This window comes from Colossoma macropomum, unplaced genomic scaffold (genome assembly GCF_904425465.1).
Source record: "Colossoma macropomum unplaced genomic scaffold, Colossoma_macropomum, whole genome shotgun sequence".
Classification (NCBI taxonomy): domain Eukaryota; kingdom Metazoa; phylum Chordata; class Actinopteri; order Characiformes; family Serrasalmidae; genus Colossoma; species Colossoma macropomum.
In genome coordinates, this window is record NW_023494788.1 from 29,729,536 (window position 1) to 29,752,089 (window position 22,554).

The window sequence follows — 22,554 nt, forward strand, 5'->3', positions numbered from 1 at the left end:
CCCCTGATCAAATTACATTGAAAATAAGCCAATTCATTCTCTACAGAGAACACACTCCAGCATATTTTAATGCACAATTACTGTTTATTTACTGAATTTAACACCATAATAAATAAATAATAAAATCTTCCTTAATATGTTAAACTCTACAATAAATACAAAACACAAGAAAGAGTCAGGATGTTGCTGTGAATTGCCCTGTAAAGCCTGAAATAATAATTTAAAAGAGCTGATGCTTCGGATTTTCACAGTTCTTTTGGGACACATCAGATGTCTTTACGTATCAACGTTATCTCGAACTCCCCAAACTTACATAGTGTAGCTTTAATTTATTTTCACTTTATATAATAGAAGTGAATTGGCAGGTGCTTATGTCAATGCGCAAAGGCCTCTATTATTAGTATGTTTAGAGTCAACAGATTTTCTTTTCTTTTCTAAGTACTGGAGAATGTGTTGCAATTATTGTCCATGGTTATGGTCATAAAATGCAGATGTGGCAGGCAGTTTAGTTTGAAAAACACTGGAATATTGCTTTAAATGCCTTTGGAAGTCTAACAAACCTATATTTGGGATCTTTTGTTATTACTAATGTATGTTTTAGTGCAAAAACAAGATTACATGAATCATTTGTTGAGCTCCAAGTTACATTTTATGTAAACTTGGAAGTATTTTGAGTACTTAGTTTGAACTGTTTAACATTCAACAAAGTGTCCCACATCACAAGGTATAGCTGGTCATCTAGATGTGAATGGCAAAACAACAGACATCTGCTGTCCAGCATTCTGCAGTTCATCAACTGCAATTCTGTAGACAATCAGACATTCAACAAGTAAACAACAAAGACTCTTGTAAATTTGTAGTTGGACTTAGAACTATTAGACTGTTTTTTTAAACAATATTGAGAGGTAGATATTGTGATGATATGTACTGTGCTTTATTTTCATTTCATGGTACAAGGTTCTTTATGTACACTTCATATGGTTTGACGAAGAGCAAAATAAGCTGTGCCTGAATTTATGCATTAACCTTCTCAAAACTGGATGTTACTGGTTTAAATGATCAAGTTCATTTTGTGATTACCTAAAAAAAATAAAAATAATTCCATCAATCATCAAGTTATTACCAGCATAAAGCTCAGTGCCTCTTACCCCAATCATTTCACTGCTCCACATAAACTCAATGTGAGACATCCACAAAAATAAAACAGGCTTAGTGACCTGCTTTATTTTTGATGTCAATTCATCACTGATATCCACTTATCAGTGACATCATAGACAAACCCTTTGTACCTGTAGTGCTGAAACTATTGTAAAAAATTAAACAACTGGAAAATAAAACAGAGAAAAATCACATTTTCATTTAACTTAATGATAAGTAATGAATAGATAAACAAACGGTAGAACTTAAAAAAAAAAAAAGGAATGAACACATTTGGATCTCTATATAAAATCACACACACACACACACACACATATTGAGTGAAATTATAAAGACTTGCAGCCTTGTTACCTTCATGCATTTGGGCTTAAAGTGCAGGGGGCAGAACCCACCCCCTCAAAGACGTACAGATGTTCTTTTGATTTTGATCTGCTTATTTCCAATCTGTCTGCTCCTATTCTTCTGTCTCTTTTTCTGCTCATGGAGCCCATGTCTGTCGCTGGCAAGTTAACGTGCAAATGTTTGAGCATGCTCAGTCATCCCTTCTTGACTGGCCAGCATGCCAATTACACTCATGACGACTAAAACAGACATGTTCGCAAGAAGTAGTATCGCAGAAGTATTTACCAAGCCTGCAGCCGTATCAGGACCTTTGTAGTTTCAGGATCAGCACCACTGGCTCCACCAACTTTCACAACCACCAATTTATGATGATTCCTCAACACCAAAACACAGAAAAAACCCTACATCTTAACCCCAACCCCAGTCTTTGGAGGTCTGGACAAAGACCTAACTCATGTTATTGTGCAAACTAAACCAGCTTAAGTACAGACAGTAGAAGCATAGAATTATGACAGAAATACACCAGTTTCCAAGCAAAAGAAGGACGTTTTCATCCCGGAGGTGTCTCCCAAACACAGCTTGCCAAAGCATCTGTCCATCAAATGAATAACGAAGAGAACACAGTCTTTTTCTGCACTGCGGACAGATGGAACTGCCAAGCTTGCTGTCTTAGTCCACTTTCACCACACTGTAGATTTTATGTACAAACCAGAAACAAGCGAAGAAGCCAATGGTGCCTGTGAAGAGAGAAACAGATGCAGATGTGTGAGAATAAAACAAGCACTAGAACATTTATTCACAAGGATCATGTTTGTTTCATAGGATTAATTCCAAGTGCTCTTGTAAACACTCTAAGAAAGCGATGAGGAGCCCTGTGCATAAGAGGTCGAGAGAGCATCTCTCCAGAAACCGTACTTTAACATGGCAGGTGTGTTTCATCTTTCATTAAGCCTAAGCCTAAATTTTTGATGAGCCTGCACCTACAACTGGAGCATGGAGTAATCTTATAACTGCGGCAAGCCAACATGATTCCTTCTCTTCCCTTCCCATCTTTCCCATGAAAATAAAACGGAAAAAAAGTACTATACAACTATGGATATTACAACTAGAAGACCTTATCTGCATTTTCACAAATTTTGCAAATAAAACACAGATAATAAGCCACTTGTTTCATACTGCAATGAGCACACTGCTCTAATATGAGGTGAGGTGATCATCCATTTGTGCATATTTCAATGGTTTCAGGATTTTGAGTCAGTCTTTACAAAATCCTAAGCTGGCAGTGACTTATTCCTCACCTTCATTATAGCAATACACGCTCAACCGGTAAACCTAGACCACAGTCATGATTAAAATTACAAAAGCATATAAAAGGCATCCTTACATAACCTTTAGCAGGAGAACAGCACAAGACCAAAAGCCAGCATGTGAACAGAGCTGATGAAAAATAACGCTATGTTTGGGCGATCATTGGAAAGTTTTATACCAGATGGTTTAACAAGTAAATATAACTTACTTACACAGATATGCATTAGATATATATATTTTTCCACATTCAATGCTAGGGCTGTGTGATTTTGTAGAAAATATCTGATTGCAACTGTTTGTACCTTTGATTTAAACTGTGATTATTTTCTAGAAATTCTATTTAGCCACGAAGACCAGAATATCCTCTATTTTCTGTGGGTTTTTAGTTGCTTCTCATCTACAGGCGCCAACACACCTACAGGCAGCTCACAAGCTTTGTGTTATAACGTAAAAAATTCTCAAATTAAAATTGAACCTCTTGCAGTTTGAAAGCTCTTTCAGATTGCAATTCCAATAGAAAACGATTATTCTTTCAGCTCTATTCAGCACAAAGTTTACCATTTTTCATTGTTGGATAAGGAGAAAAGTCATGTTACACATCACATCTGGTAATCTCGTGTATTATCAAAACAGGGCTGCCCAAACTTGGCCCATTAGAGCGTTTTATTTAGCCTGCCAGTAATTTACTCTTCACCCCCTCCCCACATATATTTTTATTCTATACATAACTTATTAAATTCCTTTTTTTAATTCATTTGAACAAAATACAGTGTAATGTTATTAAGCACATTTTTTTTTACTAGCATGTTGTTCTGGTCCTTGGCCTACAACAAACATTGCAAACATAGTGTAATGTTATTAAGACAAAAGGATTGGGCACCCCTAATCAAGAATCCCAAATTACCCACTTGTTAATACAACTGAGTCGATACATTTATATTTCCCAGCTTCCAACATCTGAATGCTGCATAAAAAATAAGAATGATACTGGGAGCTCCACCATGGCACTTCAATATTTATATTATTTAAGACTTTGTGAGTTTCTACTCTGAGTTTTAACTTGAGTGACAACTGAGAACTGACATTCATAATCAGTAAAGCACTGTTTGACTACAAATACTGGACATTATGCTGAATATTATCGGTCAGTGTAATTTAAAGGTCTTTAAAATCAGTATCGGTGGTAAACTGTACATATGGGTTAGGCCCTAATTACAACAGCTAACCAATACAGTGGTGTTGAGGCTCTAACAAAATGGTACCACAAATAGTTCCTGGTGCATTTGAAATGCAAAAGTGGTGGAAATGCTTGTTTCTCACCAGGAAGCAGCATCTATGTTACATGTCGTATTTCTGGTCATTTCTTTGGCGGGGTACATAACTAGGCTCTTGAAACAGAGCAGTGTGTTGAATGAAGATGATCCAGCTGCGCGGACCTGAGCTCTACAATCCAGCATAGGATGAAAATGAGATCACAGCCAGGGGAAATGCACAGACAAGCTGCAAATAAATAGGCAATCCACAGCTCAATCTTCAGCCCCAGGTAATAATCTATTTTAAATTGTATGTCCATGCTGATGCCTTTTGGTCCCTTGGCAGTGGTGTCTTTACTGAAGGCATGCTTAGTGGATCCACACAGTGGTGTGCTACTTCATTAATCTGGCACAAATAAATATATAAATAAATAAGTAAACAAAAGATTGGCATGACGTTATTGTTATGGTACTATGGTCATTCTGCATTTCTACAGAAGCAACAGAAGGAGAAGAAAGATAAGGGAAGACAGGGCCACAGATGAAGGAGAAGAAAAAACGTGGAGGCCAGAGAAGAAGTCTGGTTAGGGTGAACTTTCTCCAGCATGTGTGAGTGTTTCCTACCAGGAAGAGCAAGAGTGTGCTGTTACCATGTGAACTTCCGACCACCACTACCTATAAAGCTATTAAGATATATATTTGTCACAGACGGTTCATAAACAAGCTCCCATCCCCTTCCTGTCTTTATATTTCAAGTACCGGCAGTGGAAGGAAGTTGCCATAACAGCCGTAGCCAGGGCTCCTGAAGCATCTATTAGAATCCATGGCAACAAATAATCGGGGAGACTGATATTCGTTGCGTACATGGCTGTGGCAAAACCTCGGCTGTACTAGCAAAAGCCATACGATGTGCAGCAATCATACGTGATTACAAGGAGTGCGCTGCAATAGGCAATTGAGTCGGTAATGATCTGGAATGCTCTATTACCTACCTAAACTATCGGCATTAGAAAAGACCATTACCATTTCAAGCTACAATCCAAGAAGCTGGGATTCTGCAACAAAGTAGCTTAAGTGGCTGAATGGCTTTCAATGGTAGCACAGCACAGAGGATGCCTGAAACTAGGGGCAGATTTGCAGTTCACTGCTAAAGAGAAGATTAGCATTTTGTTTTTGGGGAGATGGGGAGCAAATTAACATCTGCAGTAAGAGTATGTGTGCGTAAGAGAGAGTGTGTAGATGCTCTTTGCATGTCTTTTCAGCAGGACTCTGCGGGCGGGCAGCTGCTCGGCTCTAGTCATATCCAGCTCAGCAGATAAATCAGGCAAACTGGGGAAGATTTGATTTAGGTCAGCGTGTGGGGTGTGATCTCTCACAATAACATTCAAGGATGGGATATTTATAAGTATCCTCATTTACCCTTGACCTAAACAGTTCTGCGAAAGCATAACATGGCCAGCAGAGGCAAAAAATGAAAAAAGGAAAGAAAAAAAACTCTAACAACTAGGGCTCTCCTGCATAATTTCAATACTCAATTATTGTTTTGTTACATTGGTATTCATTTCTCTGTTTAATATCTGGAAGCCTTTTTAAGCCACAAAAAACTGCCTAAACTACAATCAATTCCTTCAGAAAAGATGGACAGAACTGTTATTGTTTAAATATGGAAAATGTTAATATGTGGAAATTAATTGATAAACTATAGTTGGTTCAGATGAATTTATGCCAGACATCCATGTCACCTCACCTTAGTACGGAACAACCTGCACATCTTTTCATCAAACGAGAATCCCATCCATCTTTCAAATATCTGCATTCTTCAATGGTAAAGATGTAAACAAAGCCATTCAGAGAGGTTTGATGTGAAATGGTGCATTTTAGAGAAACTCACAGAAACAGATTTCTACATAGTGGTGGTGATTTGAACCAGGGATCAGAATGTTTACAACACATTTAGGTCCATTTTGTTTACTATCCGAAGTCGAACTTTGAAGCAGTGGTTCAGGTCATTTTCATACAGAATTTTGTTGGAATCCTTTCAGTTTGGAAGTCAAAACCTGAGATGGTTCGGGTCATTTTCTGACAGAATTTTGTTGTAATCATGTCAGCTTCAAGCTCATAACTTGTCGCGGTGGTTCCCGGTCATATTAAGAGAATTTTGTTGTATTCAGGTAAGTGTCAGACTTGGAACTTGATGTGGTGGTTTGGGTCGGGTCAGTTTTGGACAGAATTTTGTTGTGACTGGGTCAGTGTCGGACTTGGACAAAAAGTTTTCAGGCTGTATTCGGGTTCAAAATTTCAGATTCTTGTTTTTAGTGGTGGATTTGAAAATGAGTATTTGGGTGCTTCTTCATTAATAAACAACAAGTATTAGACGCTTGTAAAATGCTGTTGAGGCCAGCCCTAAAAACTACAGCACCATTCAAACAATTACAGAATCAACAGTTTACTGTTTACTAGGGGTGCGGGAAAAACTCGATTCTTAGATGCATCGCGATGCGGACGTGAACGATTCTGAATCGATTCATTCAACGTCAAAAATCGATTTTCTAAATATTTAATTTATAACGTAATGTTGACAGAACGCAAAAGGCTGAACTGAAAGTGGGAAAGTGCAGCGCCCGCACAGTCTGTGGCGGCACATAACAAAAACACTACTGGAGGAGCGAGAAATCCGACCAGCTCCCTCTGCATTAAAAGCCAGGTTAGGTCAGGAGTCACAACACAAATGATAAGAAGAGCCATTTTGCCTTTCAACGAAGTCAAACCACCTTGGGAGCCACAACATTTAATGTCCAGTATGTGTCAGTATGTGATAATGTCCTAGTATGGGCTAAAAATATAAACGAGAGCGCAGATTTACTCCGCTCTGCTTTAAGCTTTAGCCGCTTTCCTCCCATCTCCGCCAGAAAACTTTTCTTCAAAACTAGAAGAGTTTCTTGTAAAATGTCTCAGCGTCCGGCTGTTTTACGAGGCTGAAGTCGCTTCTCATTCGCCAGTTTCTCGTTCTAATTGTCCCGTTCCACCTTAAATTCTGCCTTAGGCGCCGAATGTAACTGCTGCACCATTAAAGGTGGAACGGGAAAATACGAAAGAGAAGCGAGTTGATTTCCGCAACTTTTTAGAGAAAGAGTCTCTCAGCAGATTTAACCAACCGCGCTGCTTATAAATGCGAACAAGTCCTCCAAATGTTCGTCTTAATCTGTTTTTTCGTTCGCTGCTAGCGAGGCCAGACCTCGGGGCTATGTGACCTGCTGTCTGCTGTCTGTTCTCAGTCGTTGAGAACCAGGGCTTTCGCGCTATGCTGCACACTTGGGAACCGAGATTCAGCGTCCAGTCTCGAAAATACCCTCCCACTCTCTACAACGAGACCAAAAGGGTGTCTGTAACGTACTGCGTGGACACCCATTACCACTGGATCTTATTTCAGGGTAACAGCGCATTTGATCGCAGATGAGTGGCAGCAGCGTCTCTGAATGAGAGCCTTCTAGTTCACTTGCCACATCACTTCCATTTGATTTATTAATAAAAGATATTTTAGATAATTAAAGTATTTGTAATTTACAAATTACAAAGTATTTGTAATTTACATTATGGATCATTACAAATACTTTGCTTTAAAACTACCAAGTCCTCAGACAGTAGGAAGATAGAAATCCTGTATAGAGAAAAAAGATGCATCGAGATGTCATAAGACTTTACATATTAATGTCACTCACACAGGCTAAACAAGAAGGCCCGGCTTGATGTTTACAATGGCAGTAGTAGGTAATTCATTTACATCCTTGGAAGACACGTCCTTGACCAAGTTTTGACTAAGTTGTCTTTGAATAAACTTTCAACACGCTCACAATCATCAGATTCATTCACTCAGGGAAGGGGCCCGAAAGGGGCCACCAAAGAGGTCTCTGAATCCACAAAACGTACATTAGTTTTTTACTGAAAAACAATCATTCACATGACAAGTCATTCCAAACTTTTGAATGGTAGCGTAACCGAGATTCAGCGTCCAGTCTCGAAAATACCCTCCCACTCTCTACAACGAGACCAAAAGGGTGTCTGTAACGTACTGCGTGGACACCCATTGCCACTGGATCTTATTTCAGGGTAACAGCGCATTTGATCGCAGATGAGTGGCAGCAGCGTCTCTGAATGAGAGCCTTCTAGTTCACTTGCCACATCACTTCCATTTGATTTATTAATAAAAGATATTTTAGATAATTAAAGTATTTGTAATGATCCGTAATGCATTTACATTATGGATCATTACAAATACTTTGCTTTAAAACTACCAAGTCCTCAGACAGTAGGAAGATAGAAATCCTGTATAGAGAAAAAAGATGCATCGAGATGCATCGATAATCGTTTTATAATCGCATCACAGCCCTCTGAATCGTAATCGTAATCGAATCGTGAGGTGCCTTAAGATTCCCACCCCTACTGTTTACTCTTCTTCTCAACCACCCAATCATGACAGTCTGACAGAAAGTAAACAAAGAGTGTCTGAAGAGATTATTCAAAAGTTTGGTATCACTGTTTTCAATCATATAAAACCAATTTTGTTAAAGATACATGTATAAAATGACTAATGATTTTTTGATGCTAATACGCAATATATTGCAATATTGTAAGCAAGGCAATATACTGCAAATTTTTACATCTAATTTTAGGAAAACTGTCATAGTATAAAAACATACAACCACATGCATAAAATCGGAGCAAAAGAAAAAGTTTACTTTTCATGCAGTCAGAATATTTGCATTTATCACAGTCCCTGTACCAACCAATCATAACACTACTTCTTGTGCAATCTGAACGAAGGAATCAATATTTGCCTATATCAGTAAAAAAAAGGCAAAATAAAAGCTCGTTTTTTCCTTCCTTGTGCTACTTGAGCCCAACAATGTCAGTGATGTGTTGACAGGAGGGTATGGTGTAACGAGGCTTCATTGTATTCACCATATTACGTATGCCCTGATTTGACACATTGTGCTGCCTTGTTGAAATGTCCAACCATAGGGCATAAATATAGGTAATTCCCTACATAAAACCGTAGGTAGAACATTTTAATAGCCTAAATCACATGAAGCTGAAGTCAGCTTCCTATTCTACAGCTTCTTGTTCTAATTTTCCGTTCCACCTTAAATAGTGCCACAGTTATTATTACAGTGCCTAACCCTGCATTCACACTGGCAGTAACTTTTCGCCTGTTGTCGCCTAAACCGGTGATTGCTCATCACCTGTGGGCGTTTCCGAACTCAAACTGACACTGTTCGGCACGGTTTCACTGATGCCAAATACAAATTAGATGCATGTTTGTTACATTTCAATCTACACTGTTCAAAGTTGCAATATGTAAATTTTTGTTAAAACTTAAAAAAAAGTAACATTACTGAGTGAACATATGATAAAATATAGAGTCCATGTATTGCTACAAGTCACTCTGTAAAGCCTGAAATAATTACTTTAAAAAGAGTCAGAGTTTTCAGGTTGGAGATATTTAGACCATGTCATAAGACTTTACATATTAATGTCACTCACACAGGCTAAACAAGAAGGCCCGGCTTGATGTTTACAATGGCAGTAGTAGGTAATTCATTTACATCCTTGGAAGACACGTCCTTGACCAAGTTTTGACTAAGTTGTCTTTGAATAAACTTTCAACACGCTCACAATCATCAGATTCATTCACTCAGGGAAGGGGCCCGAAAGGGGCCACCAAAGAGGTCTCTGAATCCACAAAACGTACATTAGTTTTTTACTGAAAAACAATCATTCACATGACAAGTCATTCCAAACTTTTGAATGGTAGCGTATGATGTCAAATGTCAAAGAACATTTAACATTTAAGTCACAGTCTCATGGCACATTTACAAATGATTATTAACTCATGCTTTTTTGAGGAAGCTGTGGAAAAACCACAAACATGACCGAGTTAGGTTTCCACTCACCTGTGAAGAGGAAGAATATAAGTACCATAATCATGGTGTAGCCAAAGTAAAGGATGGTACTAGCTGCACCTTGGATTTGGAGTTTAGAGAAGAAATAGTGCATAGCGTAGACAAACAGGTAAACCGCGGTGAATCCACTGGTAAGGAACGATCGCCACCACCAGTGATAATCCTATAAAAAGGGAATCAGAAAACACTTGGTAAGACAATGCAAATACTGTAAGGCAAGGTTCTACAGGCTTAAGTGGTCTGTTCACAGTACATGCAACACTTCAGCCATGTGTGGTATGTTTTGATCTGCAGTACCACAAGTGCAATAAAGACAGCTGAGTACTGAAGAATTTACCCTAGCTTTTCCTTTGCAGGTCTCTCCATTTAGATAGGAGCTTTAGGCTATATATGTTTATATTTTGCCCTACAAAGTGCAATTCTACTTAAGCACTTACTTACTGAAGTACAACAAAACTTCAAAACCAGTAACACAAAAAGCCTTCTCTAATGTGACCTATGCTATCTATCAATATTTCAGAAAAGCATTCAGTAACTAGAAAAGTGCATTTCCTAAAGGAAACGCGGAATGGTTGAGCAGCGGTTACAATGGATGACATTAGGAGGAACGAGGGATGAAAAAACTACACATAGAGGAGTGTGGGTCAGTAAGGCGGTGGATTAGAGCTTGGAGACCTGATCTGAATGAGTACATGTACTTTGGTGGCTGTTGAGAAAAAGACAGATTAGGCCTTTGTTGCGAAAGAAAATGAATGGGACGTTATGGGAGGAATGAGGGATGAAAAAACGACATATAGAGGAGTTCGGGTCAGTGTGGATTAGAGCTTGGGAATGTGCCCATGCATTTCGGTGTCTGTTTCACGATGGAAAAACAAGGCTATGGTTTGGCTGAAAATAAATAGGACCTTAAGGGAGGAACGAGGGATGAAAAAAAACAGAAACAGAGGAGTGCGGGTCAGTGTGGCTATGGATTACAGCTTGGGGATGTGTCTTGAGTGAGTACATGCATTTCGGTGGCTGTCGGGCAAAGAAGTAATACAGTTTGAGTTGTGGCAAAAATGAATGAGGCTCTATGGGAGGAACGAGGGATGAAAAACAATAAATAGAGGAGTGCAGGTCAGAATGACTTTGGATTGGAGCTTGGGGACCTGCCCTGAGTGAGTACATGTAGTTTGTTTGCCGTTGGGTAAAAACGGTTGGGTCGCCGTGTCAGTAAAATATCTTCGAGACGGGGTGTGTGCAACATAGCGCAAAAGCCCTGTATCTCAACGACTGAGAATTGGCATGCAGACTGAAGGTCACCTAGCAACGAGGTTTCGCCTGGCTAGTAGCGAACAAAAAAGTAAAAGAGAAAGACAGACGAACATTTGGAGACGAATGGACTTCAGAGATGGGCAACGTAGTTGGTTTCCTGATAGGTTAAATCTGCAACGAGAGACTGTCAAACACTAAAACAGTTTGCGAAGATGAAGTCGCTTCTCTTTCTAATTTTCCCGTTCCACCTTAAATGGTGCCGCATTTACCTTCGGCGCCTCTGTCAGAATTTAAGGTGGAACGGGAAAGTTCAGCAAGAAGCTGGCGAATGAGAAGCGACTTCAGCCTCGTAAAACAGGCGAAAGCTGAAAGACATTTTACAAGAAACTATTCAACTTTTGAGGCAAGGTTTTCTGGCAGAGATGGAAGGAAAGCGGCTATAGCTAAAGCTTAAAGCAGAGCGAAGTAAATCTGCATTTCGTTTACATTTTTTAGCCTAAACTAGGACATTAACACATACTGAGACATACTGGACATTAAATGTTGTGGCTCCCAAGGTGGTTTGATTTTTATTGAAAGGACAAAATGGCTCTTCTTAACATTTGTGTTGTGACTCCTGATCTAACCTGGCTTTAATGCATAGGGTGCCGGGCGGATTTCGCGCTCATCCCATTGTGTTTTTGTTGTGTGCCGTCACAGACTGTCCGGGCGCTGCACTTCCAAGTTCCGCCTTTTGCGTTCCGTCAACATTACGCTATAAATTACATATTTAGAAAATCGATTTTTGACGTTGAATGAATCGATTCAGAATCGTGCACGTCCGCATCGCAATGCATCTAAGAATCGATTTTTTCCCCGCACCCCTACCTTAAAAGGAGTTCCACCTTAAAAAAAAATCATTATGTGTGCTGATACTGCTGAGCATTAGGCTGAGAGCATGTGAGGCATTGGGCTCTGTGCGTGAGTTTGGATGGGTGTAAGTTTGGATGGGTCTGCTCAATGTAAGTCTATGGGAGACATAAAGGAAGGAATAAAATGACAAACGTATAAGTGCGGGTCAGAAAAACAGTGAATTCATGCTTGGGGGCGTGCCCTGAGATAGTGTATGAAAAACGGTGTAGTTCGGGCAAGCAGAAGTACCTTAGATTGGCATGCAAATGTTCATCCCATTCATTCTCTATGGGAAAAAATTCTGCAAAATTTCCTTGGTACACGGAATCTGTGCATCCGATCAAAAAGCTGTATAAAGCACGCATCACACAATCATGCTGGACAATCTGGAGTTGGAACGGTGTTGATATCTCGAAAACTGCGGGACGAGTTACGCGGCAAAGAAACACGGCATAATAATAATAAAAGATGAGAATAATATAAATCGGATAACAATATAATAAATACTTTTACAAATGTGTTCTTAATAATATAATGACAGGTAATAGCCACAGTCAACATTCTTACCTCAGCACACAAATGGAAGTAGCACAGCAAGATCGTAGCCTCAGAACAGGTGATGACAAGAATTATGAACACCAAGAACAGGAAGCCAAACATATAATACATCTGATGAGACCTGCAGAAAGACAAGGAGACCCCAGAACTCCATCAAAGCTCCAACAGGCTCCCATCTCTTTTTGTAAACACACTATATGGCCAAAAGTATGTGGATACATGACCATCACATCTACAAGACCTTGTTGGACATCCCAAAACATTGGCACAGGCATTAATACGTAGTTAGCCCTCCTCTGCGGCTCTACTCTACTAGGAAGGATTTCTGCAAGAATTTGTGCCTATTCAGTCAAAACAGCATCTGTGAGATCAGGCACTGATGTCGGATGATAAAGCCTGGCTCATCAGAAGTTCCAGTTCATCAGAAACTTGTCTTTACGGATGTTACTTTGTGCACACGGACACAGTCATGCTGGAACAGGAAAGAGCCTTTCCCAATCTGTTGCCACAAAGTTGGAAGCATGTAATTGTCCAAAAAAGTCTTTGTATGCTCTAGCATTAACATTACCCTTCACTAGAGCCTAGACCAAACCAGAAAAACAGCCCCAGCTCATTATCCCTCCTCACCCAAACTTTACTGTTGACACCAGACTGCCAGATAGTGACGCGCGATTCATCTCTCCACATAACATGTTTTTGCTCCAGAATCAGTGGTGGCATTTACACCACTCCACACACAGCACTGTGCATAGAGATCATCGGCTTATGCAGTTAGTACACAGCACAGCTAGGAAGTATTGCAGAAAAGCACCAATGAAGGCTCAAGCTCATTCTCCTCGTATAAAATTAATGGAATAAAAAATTCAACATCATTCAATGAATTTATAACATTTGGTATCAACTAAAAGATAGAAGGTGAAGTAAGTAGCAATGTGATTAGGTTAGCTGATGTGAAAACTGAAGACTAGCCTTTTGTCTATTTATCTTAACCCTTTAAAATCCAAGGTTTATTACATACTAAGCCTTCTTATTCAGTAACTACAGCGTCTTCAATGCAAACTGATTGAGCTATTCGTAGGTTATAGAAGTGTGTAATAAAACTTTGGGCCCAACGGCAGGCCCTGGCCATGTAAGGAGTTAAAGACTTTAGACTGGTTGCCTTTGTGCCTTGTCACAGTATTAAAGCAATTGCTTGAGAGTGGAGAACCCACCAGATGCTGTTGAGGATGAAGAAGAGCTGGATGAAGATGCAGCCGAATGGCAGGATGCCGCCCATGATGATGCCTGGCACAGGTTTAGTGAAGAAGGACTGCTCAGGGATTTGCCGTGGGATCTGATTTGTTCGTACTGGGGCCTCAATCACCTGCAGAAACACCCACAATCAGGTTGTGTATTAGACTCGGCCAACAGCACAGACAAAACACACAAACAGATGGAAGAGCAGCTTACAGTTATTAAAGAGCGAAACTCACAAAACCTGAAAGATCTGGTCAGTAGGCTAATCTCAGAATCTATAACTGTCTAACATATTCACTCCATAAGATGTAGGGTAACTTTCCTTATTTTAATGTTTCTATTTAAATGTCAATTTGAAGAATGTTCAAGACCAAAATTGACTGAGACTTCAATTTCATAAAAAAAAACACAGATGGTGCTGTACTTTGATTAATAACTTATTTGAAACATACATTATATTCAAAACTTAAATGCCAAACTGATGCAAGATTCGACAGAGGGGCTTTGCTTGACAGGGAAGCATGGTGCGTTTGGCCTGATAGAGGAAATCGAAGCCCGGCCTGTTGAGCAGAGAACAGCTATTGAAGCCAGAGCATCAACTCACCGGCTTCTTGAAGCCAAAGTATGCGCCCACGAAGGTAAGTGGGACAGAGATGCCGAACCACAGGCCCAGAACGGCCACCAGCGTGCCAAACGGGATAGCAGCAGACGAGCCCTCCACCCAGAGGATCAGATTCATTAAGAAGAAATCCGCAAACACAATGCTGTCAACACAAGAACATGGTGTTATTATTGACGAAATGGAGCAATGCTTAAAGGACCTGATTGTTATTCATTGTACAAAACGGTTAACATACCCAGGACACAGAAGTGCAGTCAAAAAAACACTGGTTTTCCATTTTTCACCACCAAAACCTGTGGACATAGTAAAGAAATATAAAAAAACAAACAGTGTAGCATGGATTATTACTGAACTATTATTCCATTTATCTTTTACATAATCACTATTGCAAATCATGCTATTAGACAACACCTTCCTTATTGTTGCTTTCTTTAGTCTAAGACGAAGTGGAAAGTGCAAAGTTTTAAGGACCTCTTAAAGAAATACTTCACAGCAAAGGTTTAACAAAACAGTGAGTAAAAGCTAGTTAGAACCAAAGGGCTCCTTTATAAGAATGCTGAATTGCCTGTGATTTTATATTTCTTATTAGCAACATTAGCACTAGCATTTCTCATTCTTTTTAAAGTACAGTGTCCTTACTCTTATAAAGTCTGGCTGATACATAACCAGCAGGCGTGCCTAGCAAGACCCACAGCACCACTGCACAAGTCATAAGCGCCCCTCTGTTTGCTGGAGAGAGGAATCCCAGGCAAGCCAAGACTGGGGGAAAAAAAGAAACACCTTTTATAGCATTTACTGGAAGTGAACTAGAAGCATGAGTCCAGAAGGACTTTTCAATGATTATAGAAGCAAAGCATTCAATTTTGAAGTTCTTCTTACAGAGTGTGATGAAGGTCATGATTAAGATTTGTGTGCCCTGCCCAAGAAATACAGACAGCAGCATGCCATTCTGCGGTGGCCTGAACACATCCCCATGTACCTGCTTCCATCCAGACTCCTCCTGTGCATCCTCCTGCAGATGACAACACATAACCACCAGAACTCCTTTTAAATAACAATTCTACCAAGTCTGACCATTCTCTATTACCAAAGGTTGCATACAAGAAACATAGTTGTCACAAATTAGCGTTATGCATAACACTGATTCATGACCACTAGCTTTTATTCACTGTTAAAGGGGAACTTAAAATTTTTTGCACAATTAAATTGTTGAGAGCCACACTGGTTTGATGCAAAATACTCCTCCATTCCAGAGAAACTTACCAAGCAAGAATTGTACCCAGTGGTGGTGATAGGAACCAGACATCTGAAGTGCTTAATGCCTCTACAAGCTACCTCACAGAAAGTTATTACATGAAATGTTTATAAACACATTCTGGTACAGTTTTGGGATTTTGGCCTAACATATTTTTTCAAATGAATTCACGGTGGACATGTACATGCAGGGTGTTGTAAGGCAAAACAGTACCCAGGAAAAACTTTACACACTGTCGCTGTCCAAACAAAACATCTCCATTTGTTTTACTTTTCTATATCATTCGAACACAGTATCAGTCTTTTACATTCTCTGAAAACTTCATAATGAAAGGATAAATAGAAATGCTCCAAAATCACTTGGACTAAAATCTCTTTTCATTAACTTACATTTAAAGTTAAGAACATTTTGCCTTCTCCTTTAAAATTACTATGTTGGAGACACTTGTTTTTTTTTTTTTTGTAGGACAGCCATGATATGAAAACTTACGTGCAACATAAGTATAGGTTTCTCTGGTCATTTTGGACAATAAACAAATTGTCTATATTTGTGCTATAGACATTGCAACCCCCGGTTCCTATCACTACCGCTGTAAAGCAATCTACATCAATATGTTTCGACTCAATTAACCACTTCACATCAAACCACTCTAAGGGGCCGGAAATATCAACAATTCAACTGTGCTGAAATTTTGAAAAATTAGTGGAAGTTAAGTATCCTGAACTATTCCTTTAACTCCCCATTTATATAAAAAGTATTGTTCAGATATGTCAGGGACAGACAACTCTCATTAGGGTTCCCACTTGCCAAGCAAAAGCAAGGTGAAACATTTGAAAAAGGATAAAATATGGTGTAGAAAATCATCATGAACATTTGCTGCAGAAACTAGTGCTTTTCTTCCATTTTCACCATGATTATTGTGAGCTTGGCATGATCAATACACCATGTTTTATCACAAAGAAAACTCCCAGAAATGAGGTTTTTAACAATCACCAAAAATCACCCCTGAGAAGATCTGCAAACAGAGCCTGGCAGAAGGCTTACATAAGCAACACCTGTTTGTGGATGGATCTTAACCATGTTTGCCTGTGAACGGCACAAATGAGATTTTCATTCTAGCAGTTTAATACACAATGAGAATACTGACAAAGCAAAGAAAATGTTAAACTGCCTTTTTTTCAACTTTCAAAGTATTTTATTACACTTGCAAAGGATGTTAACTGTTTAGAGAAGGAGCAACCATGATTACTTATCATAAATGTAAAATTCTGTCTAAATAATTAAACAACTGAACTGCATTACACCAGATGTTTAGCTTGATCAGAAAAAGGTGTGTCAACTGCAAGCTCTTTTTTAACAGTTCTGGTGTCAGCGCTGTAGCCTTAATAGAAAGTTGCTACAACCTCTATAACTATATGAATGTCTGTTACATATTAGACAATGAACGTTAATGTTAAACGGTCTCAGACTTTCTCACGAGTGAACATTGCCCTGAAACAATTCCTCAGAACTGCACAGAGTTCATTAGGATGTTTTTAATAAACACAGCTTTCTCCTCAGTGTCCCACAGAGAAACTGTTTTACATTGTGGCATTCATGCAAAGCACCAGTCTTCCACAGTAGCCCAGGGACTTTTCTCCCTCTACACATCTACATAGCCTACTACCACAACCTGCACTAACATAAAGCATGGGGTGTTCCAAAATAGCTCATTTTGTATTCAGATTTTGTTATGTAATCACATTTCATTAATTAGTAGAATTTCATGTAGAAACATTCACTAACATTTAGAAACTTTATGCTCATTCATGCTAGTGCAATGAGGTTTTAGCACCAAGTTAACAGCGATGTAACTTCCTAATAAAAATGGGAATCTGTCATAAAAATTCAGTGTGTCGCTACCTTACTGTCGTCCTACAGCATGCGAACTGCTCATGCCTGAATCAAGTTACACAAGCTACATTAATGCCTTCATGTTGCTTGTAGTCAGAATACAACATTTCAGATGTAATTAAAAAAGTTAAGATGTTAACTTCATAAAGCAGATTGTACCTGATCCACTTGGTTGTATCTTGCGATATCCTTGTGTAGTGTTCTCAGCATGATCATGGCCACCATGCCAGAGAGGAAGAGCACGATGACCAAAGAGTTCATAATGCTTTATAGAACACAATGGACAAAGCAATTATTTCGCATGTGGAGAGAGATAGAAATAGAGATAGAGAGATAGAGATAGAGAGAGATGGAGAGAGAGATAGAGAGAGAGATAGAGATAGAGAAAGAGAGAACAAGGACAACAACTGTACTCACCTAAACCACTGGATATTTGTATGAGGCATGGACACCAAAATGTAATCCCATCTTGAAGCCCACTTGATCAAATCTGTGGACTAATAAAAAAAAAATAGTCTGTCAATTCACAAAGAGCAAGCTCAGATCAGTGAAATCTGTATATGCCAATGTTTCTAAATGTCATATCAGTAAACTTGCCTCAAACATGACTGAATAAGAGTAGGTCAGGTTCAGATTACTACTGAATTCCCCTGGAATCTCCATGGGTGGGCCTTGACATGTCAGGCTGTTTTCAGCACTGTGTTTAACACTAGAAAAATACAACACAACATAAATCTTTTACACCGTTGATCTGTAGTATAATATACTGTTGTTATCATGAATGAAGCACAACTTTATTCTTTTGTAAATGAACAGATATTCTTCCCAACAGGCTGACTGTAGGGAAAGGGACAGGGCTAACCTCTTGGGCTCCAGTCTAGCGCTGACCAGCCGAGCACCATTCCAATTTTCATGTTCCCCGCTGTGGTAGGTTATTATGATATCCACATGGTTGAAGAGGTAGAATGTGTTTTTCTTGTTGAATTCAGACTTAAAGCAAAACAGACAGCATCATGAAGAAGCAAATTCAGACAAGACCTTACATGACTAAGGCTGTCCTACACAAAGAGGCTCTCTCTGACAATACATCTTATGCCTTTGATTCCTTTTTACACTGATTACCACTACAAGACCTTTTCTTGCCAGTTAATTTTGGTACTGCAAGCTGCAGTTAAAGAGTAAAAGGAAAGCCTACTTACATTGATGACACAGGCATCTTTAGGCCGTCCCTCAGTGGTTACTAAGCAACCAATTGGAAAGCCAGGGTTGCAGTACTTCTGATTATCCTCCACATCATAGCACCATGTTACAGGCATGTTGTCAACAATCCTGCAAATAATAAGTAATCACATTGCATACTGCTCAGTAAACCTTGCTGTCTTACAAAAGACAGGTGCTGGCAATGTTACGAGGCTAAAGTGGCCAAGCTGCATGATAATCTTTCCTGCTGCCTGGCTGTCAATACCTTGTAGCTCTCAATTTACGACAAAACAGCTTGAGCTCAAATAAACAAAAATTATTCACTGCTGCCCACTAAAGGTGTTACAGCAACCAATCTCCCTGCTTTTTTTTTAAACCCATGATGTGCACCAATAAATGTGTCTCCTGCTTTCTTTTATTTACATGTATTTGCCTCAATTCAGTGGATCAAAACGTCGCCTTCTGTTTGTTGTGAAGTAAACATATGATAGTGAAAGTAAACTACTGCAGAAAATAACTGTGGTCAGCTTAAATAATTGTGATCACCGCAAATAGCTGCAAACAGGCAGACATGTAATAACTGTGACAGACCTATTTACGAAATCTTTTTTGTCAAACAAATGTCATTTTTATCAAACAAATTGAAATCCACTCACCAGTGATGCTGGTAATTCAGCTGCATGCCTCTCTTGAGAAAGTCCAAATTGGCTTTATCTTCCGGTTTTGTTGTGTCGTAAGATTTGGTGCACACTTTTTGGCAAGTTTCATCTTTCCTAAATGTGAACTGAAAGAGAGGCACCATTACATTATATTTCAAATGTTATAAATGCTACAAAATTGTTAATAAAACAAAATGCTACCTATTTTTGTGCACTGTATCATGTGATGCTGAAATGAATGTAAGCCATTGAATTGAACACAAAACAGAAACAAAAAAAAAGCTAAGGAGATGGGATTAAACAACTGCTGTTTCCCAAAGTCATGCAAGACTTTTCAAAGAATGGAAAGAGCTTAGCAAGGTCACTGGCAACTGCTACCATTATTATCACCACCGCAGCATAGTTGCTTTGTGTGCAGTTACAAGTAGGGCTGGATATTGTTGAGAATTTTTTTTTATGTTCACTCCAATACCAATAGATTGACTTTGATATTGATTGCTGAATGATACTTTTTCCAACACCTTCTTTTAACCTACAAACAGAAAATGGGTGTGGCTTAAACCAGACATGAGTGTGAGGAGTTAGAATGGGCGTATTTACCGACTTCAAGTGACTGCAAACAAAACATAATTTAGACAGCCAATCAGCAGTCTAGATTTTGTAACAATCATGTTTATTGGCTCATGAATGCCAATAAGACTGACTACTTCGATCCTTCAATTTGGTACCTAACGACATGGAATATTTCAACAGTCCGTAGTATTAAAGTAATTCGGTAGATCCCATTAAAGTGTGAAATCAATAACTAGCCCTGGTTATAAAAACCAATACAGTGGCTACCTGGTGTTGTACAGTGGTTGTGAAAGTCACAGATCAAATTATCTATGTACCACTTTAACTATATGGACTGACAGTGAAAAGACTGCCCACTGTCAGCCATTAGTGTACAGAGTTTTAACCTGAAACTGGCTTCTATTAGTGAAACATCATCCTACCTTGTAGGGCGAGGTCTCAATTCTCTCTCCGAACAACACCTGGCCAAGGTTTTCTGATGGCCTCTTCTCCTCTGCATCTTGGCAAAAATCAAACCTGAAGTAACACATTCAGCCATGATCATGAGCAGCACCAGTCAGGAAAGCTGCTGAATAGTAAAATGTCAGGCAGACTTACACGTCATATTCATAGGGCAGGACGGATTCCACAGAGTCCAGTCGATTTACAAACAGCTGAATCCCACTCTGCAGAAGAAACAGAAAATGCTCAGGTATGTCACTTCTAACTATATAGCTCTGAAATGGGGTGATTTGGTGATGAGGCTTTTCTCTTCGCTACAGCGTCAGTCTAGCTGGCTGCTCAAGTCGATGGCAACCAGCTAGCTCACTAGCTACCTAAAACATGCTGGGTTCGCTTTTGGTCGCTTTTCGTGCAAGTACATCAGCTGTGCACATACGCTGTAAGAAAACGGCCATTTCTTGATGTCCTGTAATTTCTTTGTGGCCTTAATGTTTGTTCGCTAATACACCAAAATACACCACAGCTGACCTAGCAAGCTAACTCAGCTAGCTATGTAGCTGGAAATATACACCAGGAGGTGGGAATGCTGCCTAACGACAGCCTCTGCTAAATGTGCGATGTTCACCCTTTCTTCATGCAAACTTGCCGTAAAACAAAAAATAAACGTAGTAAATACAAAATTAAGACTTTACCTGACAGTCACCGGTTTTCTTGTCCTCTTCACAAAAACTAACCGGAGCTAAACCCGGAAGATAGAATCCGGAAACTGGGAGACAAATAATAAATAAACTGCAAATAAATCTAAACCATAAATCCAGAGGCTTCATTGTACTGGCAGATTGTGGATTTATTCGGCTTTAGACAGCCGTTCTTCTGGAGGTAAAGAAACTATCTACTCTGTAATAACACTGCTGTTAGCCAGTGATTCATGGAGACGATTTTTCCAGCAGCAGATTTCTCAGGGAATGTCGCTCAGCCGCTTCTCCCGCTGTAACCCAGCCCTCTGACAAGCGCGCGGGCGACAACATCCAACCACAGAGCTGCGCGAGCGTAGACCAACGACATCCGGAAGCGTATTTTCAAAATAAAAGATTCTAGCGCTCAACGCTCCTTAGTTAATGTTAATAAATATGCAAATTAATATTTCACCTTTTAAAAATATACAGTTAATTATAGTTATAAAACACTTTATGGTTTTACATCAAACAAGCGTCACTGCACACGTAGGAATATATCATACTATAGGCGTGACATGCCTTATAGCCATTCACAGTAATAAAGGATGATACAGTTTTTACTGCCTAGTGCTTAATTGTTGACACTGGGCCTCATTCACCAATACCCTCCTAATTTGTTTCTTAAATATGTTCTTGAGAAAGGTCCTAAGGAAAAATATATGTCAGTTTCATGGCGTGTTCGTAAACCAGAAGAAGCAGAACCAGCAGAATTGTTTGCACCTTTGTGCTCTTCAGTGAGTGTAGATTTTGTGCTTACCTAGGAACAAATCTCAAATCAGAAAACAGTGGTGAATGTCAGAATCTTCATGAAAACTGCCTAAGTGGGTTTTAAGAAGAAATTTCGGCCTAAGAACGTTTGATTAATGAGGCCTGTTATGTCAACATAAACCCAGAGTCAAAAGAAATCACCAGACCCTCCTCTGTCTGAAAACATGAGGTGCATTCCAATCGCCCCCTTAGTTCCCTGCACAGGGTACTTAGATGTTTTAAGGGTGATTCCAAATCATAGCAAGTGAAAAAGTTGTGTTGGAAGGGAACTTTAAACTGCACAGGGAACAGTGATCATCGGTTTATCACTTTGCAGGAAGCTGAAGGAAACTTTACCCATCAGTCATTGCAGATCTATTGAAGATGAGTGTTCGATCATGACGCTGCAAGACGTTCCGAATGAAGGTATTTGTCAACTGTGGTTCCCTTAACCGAGATCCAGAGCT

The 22,554-nt window shown here is 39.4% G+C and overlaps 1 protein-coding gene across 2 annotated transcripts; it reads right to left on the minus strand.

Moving 5' to 3' along the window:
• Window positions 1–912: 912 nt before the first annotated feature.
• Window positions 913–21,610, minus strand: LOC118807192 (transmembrane 9 superfamily member 2). 2 transcript variants are annotated; one of them, XM_036569105.1, is made up of 18 exons: window positions 21,296–21,610; window positions 20,760–20,827; window positions 20,585–20,678; window positions 19,587–19,714; window positions 18,930–19,059; window positions 18,593–18,720; window positions 18,328–18,439; window positions 18,148–18,227; window positions 17,890–17,995; window positions 16,882–16,923; window positions 15,462–15,594; window positions 15,222–15,341; window positions 14,818–14,875; window positions 14,565–14,724; window positions 13,936–14,087; window positions 12,734–12,845; window positions 10,013–10,184; window positions 913–2,237 (listed from the first exon to the last, which is right to left on the minus strand). In XM_036569105.1, the coding sequence occupies exons 1-18, from the start codon at window positions 21,428–21,430 to the stop codon at window positions 2,170–2,172; spliced, it is 1,998 nt and encodes a 665-aa protein (XP_036424998.1). In that variant the 5' UTR covers window positions 21,431–21,610; the 3' UTR covers window positions 913–2,169. The 2 variants fall into 2 exon arrangements, with proteins under 2 accessions (XP_036424998.1, XP_036424999.1); XM_036569106.1 differs by lacking the exon at window positions 16,882–16,923.
• Window positions 21,611–22,554: the final 944 nt, after the last annotated feature.